The sequence below is a fragment of the Oncorhynchus clarkii genome, chromosome 13, assembly GCF_045791955.1.
Source record: "Oncorhynchus clarkii lewisi isolate Uvic-CL-2024 chromosome 13, UVic_Ocla_1.0, whole genome shotgun sequence".
In the NCBI taxonomy this organism is placed as follows: domain Eukaryota; kingdom Metazoa; phylum Chordata; class Actinopteri; order Salmoniformes; family Salmonidae; genus Oncorhynchus; species Oncorhynchus clarkii.
Genome location: NC_092159.1, coordinates 44,393,190 through 44,405,467, shown reverse-complemented (window position 1 = coordinate 44,405,467; position 12,278 = coordinate 44,393,190). Strand labels below are relative to the sequence as shown.

Below are 12,278 nucleotides of genomic sequence, written 5' to 3'. Positions count from 1 at the left end.
TGGAGGAAACCTGGCACCATCCCTACGGTGAAGCATGGTGGTGGCAGCGTCATACTGTGGGGATGTTTTTCAGCATCAGTGACTGAGTGACTAGTCAGGATCAAGGGAAAAATAAACGGAGCAAAGTACAGAGAGATTCTTGAGGAAAACCTGCTCCAGAGCGCTCAGGACCTCAGACTGGGGCGAAGGTTCACCTTCCAACAGGACAACGACCCTAAGCACACATCCAAAATGTTCAAAGACCCCAGTCACCCAAGTCATAAACTGTTTTTTCTGCTACTGCACGGCAAGCGGTACCGGAGCGCCAAGTCTAGGACCAACAAGCTCCTTAACAGCTTCTAACCCCAAGCCATAAGACTGCTAAACAATTAATCAAATGGCCACCGGACATTGACACCCACCATCCCTCCACTTGTTTTTTTACACTGCTGCTACACTGTTTATTATAGTCACTTCACCCCTACCTACATGTACAAATTACCTCGATTAACCTGCACATTGACTCGATACCGGTACCCTCTGTATATGGGGCTGCAGGTAGCCTAGTGGTTAGAGCATTGGGCCAGTAACCGAACGGTTGCTGGATCGAATCCCTGAGCTAACAAGGTAAAAATATGTCGTTCTGCCCCTGAGCAAGTCTGTCAGTTCCCCGTGCGCCGAAAACATGGATGTCGATTAAGACAGCACCCCACACCTCTCTGATTCAGAGGTGTTGGGTTAAATGCGGAAGACACATTTCAGTTGAAGTCATTCAGTTTTACAACTGGTTATCCCCCTTTAAGACAATGCAGGAGTGGCAGCGGGACAAGTCCTTGAGTGGCCCAGCCAGAGCCTGGACTTGAACCCGACCAAACATCTCTGGAGAGACCTGAAAATAGCTGTGCAGTGATGCTCCCCCATCCAACCTTTGCAGAGAAAAATTTGAGAAACTCCCCAAATGCAGGTGTGTGTAGCGTCATATCCAAGAAGACGTGAGGCTGTGATTGCTGCCAAAGGTGCTTCAACAAAGTACTAAGTAAAGGGTCTGAATACTTCTTAAAATGTTTATACATGTGCAAAATCTTCTAAAAACCTGTTTTTGCTTTGTCATGCGGAATAACTTGGAGTTTATTTTCTACATACAAACTGGCTTTGATCCAGCTTTAACTTCATATCATACTAAAATGACTATCATACCTAAATGGTCTATCGATCTGACAAGATTCTGCACCAAGCTTAAAATCACTGTTAAAACAACTATATGCCTAAGCATAAAATATAAGAACGTCAGCGCAATGCAATGCCTTCCATTGAAACAAATTCAGTAAATATTTGTTTTGATCCTTTAATTTACAGACATAAGTACATACACTTAGTGTAAAACAGATGCAAACATTACACCATTAACACATTTTCGTGCAGCAGGATTACTGGGAAACGTAATTGGAAGCACACATTACTTTGCGCCATTTCAACATTTTGTCTATCATAGTTATTTTACAGAAACACACCAGAAACAAAGCAGAGTCAAATTTATATTATTGCCACATGTATGTTTCTAATATGCATAATAATGAAGATCGGCACAGGAACACAAATTCATCAGACACTTAAGAGATTTAGTCCCTTTACTTAACAGTCTGCTATGTAGTATTTGCAACAATTGAGGCACAGCCACTTTGACAAACAGAACTCTGCGTCGACTCTGTACCTTGACCTATCATTTTTTATCAAACTTAACCATAACCACCTTTCTTGTGCTCACAATTCCTGTCAACATTGTCGGAGGCACACCAACCCTTCAAAATTATTGGTATCCAATAAGATAGGAGCATTAAACAATGGAAGTGTTGGATGAGGTAAATAGGAAATTGTCTTTAGAAAAAAATATATATTTCTGTAAAATTCTGGTTGAAAACCTGTTTTAAAAAAAAGAAAAACATAAAAAAAACACAGTTTGTCCATTGAGATCCCTGCTTAGTCATTGGGTCATTGTTTTCTTTCCTCTAAAGAAATATAAATCTGACAGATTGTTGCACATCAATCAATAGATGTATTGTTAAAATACAGCATTGATCATAATAGCTATTCAACAAACATAAGAAATAGCAGTAAATTAAGAGGAAAAAAAACAGGTATTGACAGAATAACTGACTCTCAATCCCAGACAAACTACAGGAGGCACAAATAGATAGTGCCCTCTACTTGCAGTGTGCAATGAAATAAACCAACAAACATAGTAAATACCCCTCCACCATTGAGGGCCCTTATTAATGCCTGACCTATGAGCAAAATACTGTTTTTTGGGGAAAGATATTAGAAGCATGTGTGTGGGTCAAGAAGCATGTGTATGGGTCAAGAAGCATGTGTGTGGGTCATGTCGTAATAGGAAAAAAGTACCCGCCCCTATATCTAATCTTCACCCACAAGGTGTTGCCTTGGAAGGGTTGAGTGCAAAACAGGGGTAACACAATCTATGTGGTGCAGGGAGAAGACTATGTAGTTCTTTACACACACACACACACCTCAGTGTGGTACAAGCAAAGACCAGACAACACCACTATCTCGCCCTTTCTCTTTTTATTTTATTTGACCTTTATTTAACTAGGCAAGTCAGTTAAGAACAAATTCTATTTTCAATGACGTCCTAGGAACAGTGGGTTAACTGCCTGTTCAGGGGCAGAACGACTGATTTGTACCTTGTCAGCTCGGGGATTCGAACTTGCAACCTTTCGGTTACTAGTCCAATGCTCTAACCACTACGCTACCGCCCCAATATCAATTATTTCCTCTGTGTAAGATCATGGCGGTGCAGCCCTCAATCTGTCCTGTCTGTTATTCATCGTTTTCTCCCCTACCCCATTATGAATAAATCAAGAGTTCACATGTCCTTCTTCAGAGCCTCTGCATGAGTACTTGAAACAGAGGAGAGAGACAGTCAGTTACTGCAAACAGTGGGAAGAGGAGGGCAGGGGGACAACTTTCATTATTGACTACTGATCACTGATGATGTTCATGCTTTGGTCCACAAAACAACCCGTTAATACGCTGTATAAATGTGTGTGTAACTTCTCCGACTAGCTTTCTTTGACTTGTCTGGCCAGTGATAAGACCTGACTAGTAGTAATTGAGTCCCTGTATGTGTAGGAGCCAGTCGCTCTCCACAACCCTTCGTGTCCACCTCTCGTCATGTTGCTGCCGGGCTCACTGACAGTGTGTATCCATGCCTCCACTGTCGTGTTGGAAAGGATCTAGAACTTGACGCAGTGACCGGTGTTCACCATGAAAGCAGTGCAATTCAGATTCTCTTTGTCAGCGTTTTGTGGGGCGTTTTTATTTTTCGGTTCTTTTCTTGAAAGACAAAGTTTGTCCCTTACAATGGTCCGTATTTGGCTTCATATCGGGACATAATGTTCTTGCAGCGACCACAGTCCTTTCGCAACTCAGCCACTTGTAGCCGCAATGCCGCATTTTCCCTCTCCAGAAACGACGCGCGCACTGTGATTTGGTTCTCCTTCAGCCGCCGGGCGTCACGTGAACGTTTGGCTGCCACGTTGTTCTTCTTCCTCCTCGACCAGTATTTATCATCCTGTGGGAGACAGAGGATTTTAATACAAAATAATAGAATCAGTGTTGTGGAAACATCCCTAATCCCAGACAAGCCCCTTTATTTCATGGCTTACTACTCACTCATTAATTTTGCTGGTGTAACATAGTGATACTAAAATCTTCATCAACCAATGATTATTTGGTGCCCAATTGCAGTGGCTACATTCTCATTATCCTACTACAGAACAACCAGTTCCACCATTCATCACCTCCCTGAAACAAATATTCACCATATTCATCTTACCTTCTGCTCAGTGGGCACAAAGACCTTTTTGGCCTTCTTGATCATGGGTTGTGGTTTGAGGTCCTCGTCAGAGAACTTGTGTTTGCGTGGGTTGAACAGCTCACCCCCAGGCACGCTGGACAGCACCAGGTCTGTGGGGTCCGGCTGGAAGTTGATGTCCACCTCAATGTCCTCTGGGTCGATGGGAGTGGGTGTGAGTCGGTCTGCAGACTTCCCCTCTAGAGGGAGACAAAGTGAATTCAATGAGGAGTATATTTTTCATTAATTTGGTGGCTGTTAAGTATGTTTTTATAATCTTGAAGGCTATAGTTAATTGAAAATTCACAACTGTTTGCTTCATTTTTTCCTTAAGACATACTAAGGTCAGCGCTATATGAATACTGCCATTTGCTAATGCTGTAGAGCTCAGGTTTCACACGTACATGTGTCCGTGTGTGTGTTGGAGGCAAGGTGTCGAGTGCGTCAGGTACGTCTATTTGACATTTGAATACAATATGGGAGTATCTAGTGTCAGCATGTTGCAAGCGTCTATTACAGTGTCAGTATATGTGCATGTTGAGTTCAAAGGTAGAATTTGTTACAGTGGTAGCATGTCTGGGCTTTTAACAAATGGGCCCCAACAATGTACCTTTTTTATTTTTAGACACTTCAACCTCCGTTGCTTCAAACCCAGACACAGCATCTTCATCGTCCCCATCTTCTTCTTCCTTCTCTTGTTCAGCTGGCTCTAAGGTGAGTGTGACGGTCTCTGTGTCAGAGGTGGTGAAAGGGGGTCTTGTCCCCTTGGTTTCCTCCTGGGCCAGGCTCTTCTGCAGCTCCTCCTCTAGGGTGACTGGGATGCCATTCTCCTGCAGGAACTCATCCAGGTCCATGTACTCCAAGTGGAAGGTCTCCCCATCATAGGGGATGGTCTTCTCCCAGATGGCAGGGGTAAGGGAGGCGGACACCCCTCCAATGCCTGTACCTCCAGTCCCACCACTGGCCCCCCCAACACCAGCCTCGCCATTATCGGCAGAGCACAACTTCTTCTTCTCTATTTCTGTGGAGATAACCGTGAAGAGCATAATGGGTGACGGTTTCACGGCCATGTGAACACAAACAGAATGGTAAATAAAGGAAGATAGAAGTCCAATGTCATGGAAAGAAGTAGAAAGAAAGAAAAGTGGTGAAATTACAGAATGAGGTAAAAGAAAAGGGGGGGTGCATCAACCCATAAAAAAATGGGGAAGGGAAATCTGGACTTGTCAACACAGCCCCTAAACACAAAAACAAACATGAAAATAAATATTAATTGCCCTTCAAATGCAAGAAAATGATGTACTCATATTGTATGTGAAAAAATGGTTTGACTGCAGTGCTCTAGGACAAGTAGGGAGTTGTGAGAACTTTATGTTCTTTTTTCCTCCCTCAGTTCAGTGCCTCAGGGGAAACTGGCACAGCACTCAGAATGTACAAAGGGTTTCCTTCCCCAGTACTGCTCTATGCTTGACACATTTGAACAACTATTGTACTAGTCATATATAATTATCAAACACAGCTGATTAAAAAACAAATGTGTCCAGTTGTTTGAGGGTACACAAACGCTCATTAGAAGCCCTACTACGTCTCCATACACCAGTCAACATGTCCACGAAGTCAACGATCACATCAGATCTATGCAGTTCACATAAAAATGTGTAAATTGGAAAGTATCTTTCAATTCATCCAAAACGAAACCAGTAGGCTAGTCTTACCATCGTCGCCTTCGAGAATATTAGGTGGGGGAATGTCCATAATCTTCTTCAAAACAATAGGAATCGATTTCTGTGGATTCGACCTAGGCTGCAGAGGCGCCTTGAGTGTAGTTTCCCAGGCACTGTTAGCAATATCCGTGGATAAATGAAGTCAAAGCAGTTTTCAGTCTGTTGCTTTGAAACCTGTTTCACAAATTAAAATGTTGTCATAACAAACACCACAGATCCCATCAGTCGAAGCCTACTGCGAGCACTGTTTCCTTATTCATGAGCTATACGCCTCTTCAGAAAATACTCGGCGCGGATTGGTCACAAATGTATATTATAATATTAAGTAGCTGACATTGAAAAGCCGATGGTGAGCCAGTCACAATAGAAGCAGTAGAACCCACCGGGAGCTTATTGGCTGAAGGAACACTCCGTTTCATTCCTTCGTACGGAAATAACTGTACATTGCGTGCAGAATGTCAACAGTGTCTCCAGACTCCTATTATTGCTACATTTAGCTAAACCAGATAGATATAGAACGGTATGACTATGGCCATTCACTGACCCTGGGAACTGGAGGAGACGAGGACAAGGATGCTTCGCGACATTTATTTGGCCCCCAAGTTTTCAGATATATATTTTTTAGACATTTTTGTTTTCATTGTTGGAGATAAAAACACCAGGAAATCAGCTCCAAGTGATTTTAATTTTGCACATATGTTCCCAAGTATTCCCACTCATAGAGTCATATGTGATCATATAATAATAATGAATAACAATTGATTGGGTTTATATAGCACTTTTCTACCAACTGAGGTACTCAAAGCGCTATACATAGTAGGGTGAAACTCACCTCACCCAACATTAATGTGTAGCACCCACCTCAGTGATGCACTGGGACCATTTTTGTGCCAGAACTCTCATCACATTTTAGCTATCAGTTGGACAGGTGAGGAGTGATATATGCCAATTAGGAATGAGTGGGATGATAGGTGGCCACCCGCCTAATCATGTATTTATTATGATGGTCCGCCCCCGACCTCTCGCTTAAGAAAGAATTGGCCCGCGGCTAAATCTAGTTGAGGATCCCTGCCGACATTGGATACTTACTTACGTTTTATATGAAGATGCGTTGTATCCAGTTTCTCCTCTGCAATACATGATGACAGGATGCATTATACATTGATGCATTTGTATCCACACTCGTGGCCAAACAAAACACGTGTGTTCTTTTCTCTCCTTCACTTGCAGAGACAAGCTGTTGAGGGGCGTGGTTATGGCACGTGCAAAAGCAGCGCGGCGGTAGCCCAGGAAGCACGGATCTCGCACTATACTGAACAGCTGGCGTGTCCCTATCATGTATTTACACCCAGCACAACCGTTCTACCATTGGATTGGAAATGTGTTAATAACATATGAGTCATATCCCCTCACCTTACACCACATCAATAAAATTGTTATATTGATAATGGTTTCCGATATGCTAATAGACTAGAATTCTCACATTTCTGCGCGCACACGCGTATCCAAATGGAGCTTCAATAAACATCAGTCTGTTTTTTGTTGTTGCAGGATGTTCAGACGGGATCATGATGTACTGAACACATTCCACCACTGCAAATCAGTCATTCCAAAAATAGTAACAACAATACTTAGTAGCCCATGTTGGACATACCTGGAACCAATTAAGGGCTTCATTCATTGGGTGAATTAAATCTGATTAGTTTAGTTCTAGTTTTAGTTCACCTATGTCTTATCTATTTAGGTCAGTGTCATATTTTGCATGAAAACAGTTTGTACAGCGGCTTTATTACAGAACTAAAATATTCATGCAACATGTAAAGTGTTGGTCCCATGTTTCATGAGCTGAAATAAAAGATCCCAGAAATGTTTCATACACACATAAATCTTATTTCTAAAAAATGATTTTCAGAAATTTGTTCACATCCATGTTAGTGAGAATTTCTTCTTTGTCAAGAAAATCTGTTGACCTGACAGGTGTGGCATATCAAGAAGCTGATTAAACAACACGATCCTTGCACAGGTGCACCTTGTGTTGGGGACAATAAAAAGGCCACTCTAAAATGTGAAGTTTTGTCTCACAATGCCAGGGATGTCTCAAGTTTTGAGGGAGCAAGCAATTGGCATTTTGTCTGCAGGAATATCCACCAGAGCAGTTCCAAGAGAATATAATGTTCATTTCTCTACCATAAGCTGACTCCAACGTCGTTTTAAAGAATTTGGCAGTACGTCCAACCAGCCACACAACCACAGACCCACGTGTATGATGTCGTATGAGCGGTGTGCTGATGTCACCCCATGGTGGCGGTGGGGTTATGGTATGGTCAGGCATAAGCTACGGACAACAAACATAATTGCATTTTAGTGATGACAATTGTAATGCACAGAGATACCGTGACGAGATCCTGAGGCCCATTGTCGTGCCATTACTCTGCTGCCATCACCTCATGTTTCAGCATGATAATGCACAGCCCCATGTCACAAGGATCTGTACACAATTCCTGGAATCTGAAAATGTCCCAGTTCTTCCATGGCCTGTATGCTCATCAGATATGTTTGGGATGCTCTGGATCAACGTGTACGACAGTGTTCCAGTTTCCACCAATATCCAGCAACTTCACACAGCCAAGAGAGGAGTGGGACAACATTCCACAGGCCACAATCAATGCGATGGAGATGTGTCGCGCTGCATGAGGCAAATGGTGGTCACACCAGATACTGACTGGTTTTCTGAACCATGCCCCTACTTTTTTTTAAGGTATCTGTGACCAACAGATGCATTTCTGCATTCTCAGTCATGTGAAATCCATAGATTAGTGTCTAATGAATTTATTTAATTGACTGATTTCCTTATGAACTGTAACTCAGTAAAATCTTTGAAATTGTTGCATTTATATTTTTGTTTACTATATGATGGCACAAGCAATGCATAGAGACATGGTCCTGATAATTTCTCTCTTAGATCAACACATTGTATGAACGCAATATAAATCCTCTCCTACATTCATTTCCTCGGAGGGGAAAATGACCAGAGGGTCCAGCTTTGTGGGAGCAGCAGTGTGGTTTGTTTGCTAACAAACTGGGTGATATCAGATGCCTCTGGTTCTTGTCTGTATAACAGATGGATATCAATCTATTCAGACTGCATAAGAGTAGCCCTAGTGGAAGTCTACTGTCCACAGCAAGAAGGGCATGAATGTACAATTGTTTAGTGTTAGGAAAATAAGAGACAGAAAAACCATGTATTTGTCTGTATACATATCCCTCTTTAGAGAAATGTAATAATGAACTAGTCTCACATATCTTAACATCCGCCAACTGGTTTTAGTGTTGACTTGAAAGCAGAGATGCACAGTCTCTGGGACATTCAGTAACTGGAGTGGAAATGCTTTAACCGCTGGGAGCAACAAAGGTTGTGCAAATCACATTTTATTTGCCACATGCTTTGTAGATAACAGGTGTAGACTAACACTGAAATGCTTATGGGTCCTTTTCCAACAATGCAGAGTTAAATATGAAAAAGAAAAGAAAGATAGTGGCACAAGTAATAAATTAAACAATGAAAACAAATAACAAGTAAAAATAACATGGCTATAAACGCTAAGCATACATGTCACGACTTCCACCAAAGTCGGTTCCTCTCCTTGTTCGGGAGGCGTTCGGCGGTCGGCGTCAACGGTCTTTTAGCCATCGTCAATCCACTTTTCATTTTTCATTTGTTTGGACTTGTTTTCCTACACACCTGGTTTTCATTTCCCTCATTGTTGTGTATTTAACCCTCTGTTCACCCCATGTCTTTGTGTGGAATTGTTTGTTGTAAGTGCTTGTGCACATGTTTACTGGTGCGCGTCCGGTTTTGTACCCATGATTGTTATTCCTTTATGCCGTTGGTTTTGTAATTAAACTGCTCCGGCTAGTTCTGCTCTCCTGCGTCTGACTTCCCTGCCACCAGTTACGCACCCCTTACAATACAAAACATTAAGGACACCTGCTATTTCCATGAAATAGGCAGACCAGGTGGATTCAGGTGAAAGCTATTATCGCTTATTGATGTCACTTGTTAAATTCACTTCAATCAGTGTGGATGAAGGGGAGTAGACAGATTAAATAATATTTTTTAAGCCTTGAGACAATTGAGACATGGATTGTGCATGTGTGCCATTCAGAGGGTGAATTGGCAAGACAAAATATTTAAGTGCCTTTGAACGGGGTAAGGTAGTAGGTGCCAGTTGGGTTGCCTGGTTGTTCACGCTCAACAGTTTCTGTGTGTATCAAGAATGGTCCACCACCCAAAGGACATCCATCCAACTTGACAAAACTATGGGAAGCATTGGAGTCAACATGGGCCAGCATCACTGTGGAACGGTTTCGACAACTTGTAGAGTCCATGCCCTGACAAACTGAGGCTGTTCTGAGGACAAAAGGGGCAGGTGCAACTCAATATTAGGAAGGGGTCCTTAATGTTTTGCACACTCAATGTATAGGGAGTAGAAAATAACATGGCCATAAACAGGGAGTACCAGGACCAAATTGATAATTGAGGTAGCTATGTACTGTACATATTGGTAGGGGTCAAGTGACTAGGCAACAGGATAGATAAGACAGTAGCAGCATCATATGTGTTGAGTGTGAAAGTGTGTGTGTGTGTGTGTGTGTGTGTGTGTGTGTGTGTGTGTGTGTGTGTGTGTGTGTGTGTGTGTGTGTGTGGGTGTGTGTGTGGGTGTGTGTGTGGGTGTGGATTCAGTATTCATGTGTGTGCATGTTATATGTGTGTAGGCATATGTGGTGTGTAGTAGAGTCCAGTGTGTGTGCATGGTGCAAGAGAATTAGTCCAAAAAAGGGTCAATGCAGGTAGTCCAGGTAGCCATTTGATTAGCTATTTTTTAGTCTTGTTTAGAGGTCTTATGGTTTGGGGGTAGAAGCTGTTCAGGGTCCTGTTGGTTCCAGACTTGGTGCATTGGTATTGCTTGCCAGGCAGAAACAGAGAGAACAGTCTGTAGCTTGGGTGGCTGGAGTCAGATTTTTTTGGGGCCTTCCTCTGACACCGCCTGGTATAGAGATCCTGGATGGCGAGGAGCTCAGCCCCAGTTTGCTGACAACACTATGGTGATAAGCTTGATCACAGATGACAATGAGACAGTCTATAGGGAGGGGTTGGCGCAATCCTGTCTGGATTGGCGCCCCCCCTTGGGTTGTGCCATGGCGGAGATTTTTGTGGGCTATACTCGACCTTGTCTCAGGATGGTAAGTTGGTGGTTGAAAATATCCCTCTAGTGGTGTGGGGGCTGTGCTTTGGCAAAGTGGGTGGGGTTATATCCTGCCTGTTTGGTCCTGTCTGGCCCTGTTCGGGGGTATCATCGGATGGGCCACAGTGTCTCCTGACCCCTCCTGTCTCAGCCTCCAGTATTTATGCTGCAGTATTGCCAGGGGTCTAGGGTCAGTCTGTTGTATCTGGAGTACCTCTCCTGCCTTATCCGGTGTCCTGTGTGAATTTAAGTATGCTCTCTCTAATTCTCTCTTTCTCTCTTTCTTTCTTTCTTTCTTTCTTTCTTTCTTTTTTTCTTTCTTTCTTTCTTTCTTTCTTTCTTTCTTTCTTTCTTTCTTTCTCTCTCTCTCTCTCTCGGGGGACCTGAGCCCTAGGACCATGCCTCAGGACTACCTGGCATGATGATTCCTTGCTGTCTCCAGTCCACCTGGCTGTGCTGCTGCTCCAGTTTAAACTGTTCTTCCTGCGGCTATAGAACCCTGACCTGTTCACTGTACGTGCTACCTGTCCCAGACCTGCTGTTTTCAACTCTCTAGAGACAGCAGGAGCGGTAGAGATACTCTTAATGATCGGCTATGAAAAGCCAACTGACATTTACTCCTGAGGTACTGACTTGCTGCACCCTCGACAACTACACTGTGATTATTATTATTTGACCATGCTGGTCATTTATGAACATTTGAACATCTTGGCCATGTTCTGTTATAATCTCCACCCGGCAGAGCCAGAAGAGGACTGGCCACACCTCATAGCCTGGTTCCTCTCTATGTTTCTTCCTAGGTTTTGGCCTTTCTAGGGAGTTTTTCCTAGCCACCGTGTTTCACACCTGCATTGCTTACTGTTTGGGTTTTTAAGCTGGGTTTCTGTACAGCACTTTTAGATATCAACTGATGTAAGAAGGGCTATATAAATACATTTGATTTTATTTTATTTGAAGGGGTCAGTGACCTGGCAGTGTGGTGCCGGGACAACGACCTTTCCCTCAACTTCAGTAAGACCAAGGAGCTGATCGTGGACTACAGGAAACACCTCCAAAACAAAGGTCATGGTATTCAATCAATCCCTTTCCCAGTCTGCTGTCCCCACATGCTTCAAGATGGCCACCATTGTTCCACCCTACCTGATACACTAGACAGACTCCAATTTGCTTACCACTCCAATAGGTCCAAAGACGACGTAACCGCCATCACACTGCACACTGCCCTATCCCATCTGGACAAGGGGAATACCTGTGTAAGAATGCTGTTCATTAGCTACAGCTCAGCATTTAACACCATAGTACCCTCCAAACAAGTCATTAACCTTGAGACCCTGGGTCTCGACCCCGCCCTGTGCAACTGGGTCCTGGACTTCCTGAAGGGCCGCCCCCAGGTGGTGAGGGTAGGAAGCAACATCTTCACCCCGCTGATCCTCAACACTGGGGCCCCACAAGGGTGCG

General features: G+C 43.3%; 1 protein-coding gene across 1 annotated transcript; it reads right to left on the bottom strand.

The window, feature by feature from the left end:
- Positions 1 to 1,310: 1,310 nt before the first annotated feature.
- LOC139364793 (thyrotroph embryonic factor-like) lies at positions 1,311 to 5,849 on the bottom strand. Its single transcript, XM_071101891.1, has 4 exons — positions 5,566 to 5,849; positions 4,461 to 4,871; positions 3,833 to 4,050; positions 1,311 to 3,568 (listed from the first exon to the last, which is right to left on the bottom strand). Exons 1-4 carry the CDS (start codon positions 5,603 to 5,605, stop codon positions 3,353 to 3,355), a joined length of 885 nt encoding a protein of 294 aa, XP_070957992.1. The 5' UTR covers positions 5,606 to 5,849; the 3' UTR covers positions 1,311 to 3,352.
- Between the last annotated feature and the right edge of the window lie 6,429 nt (positions 5,850 to 12,278).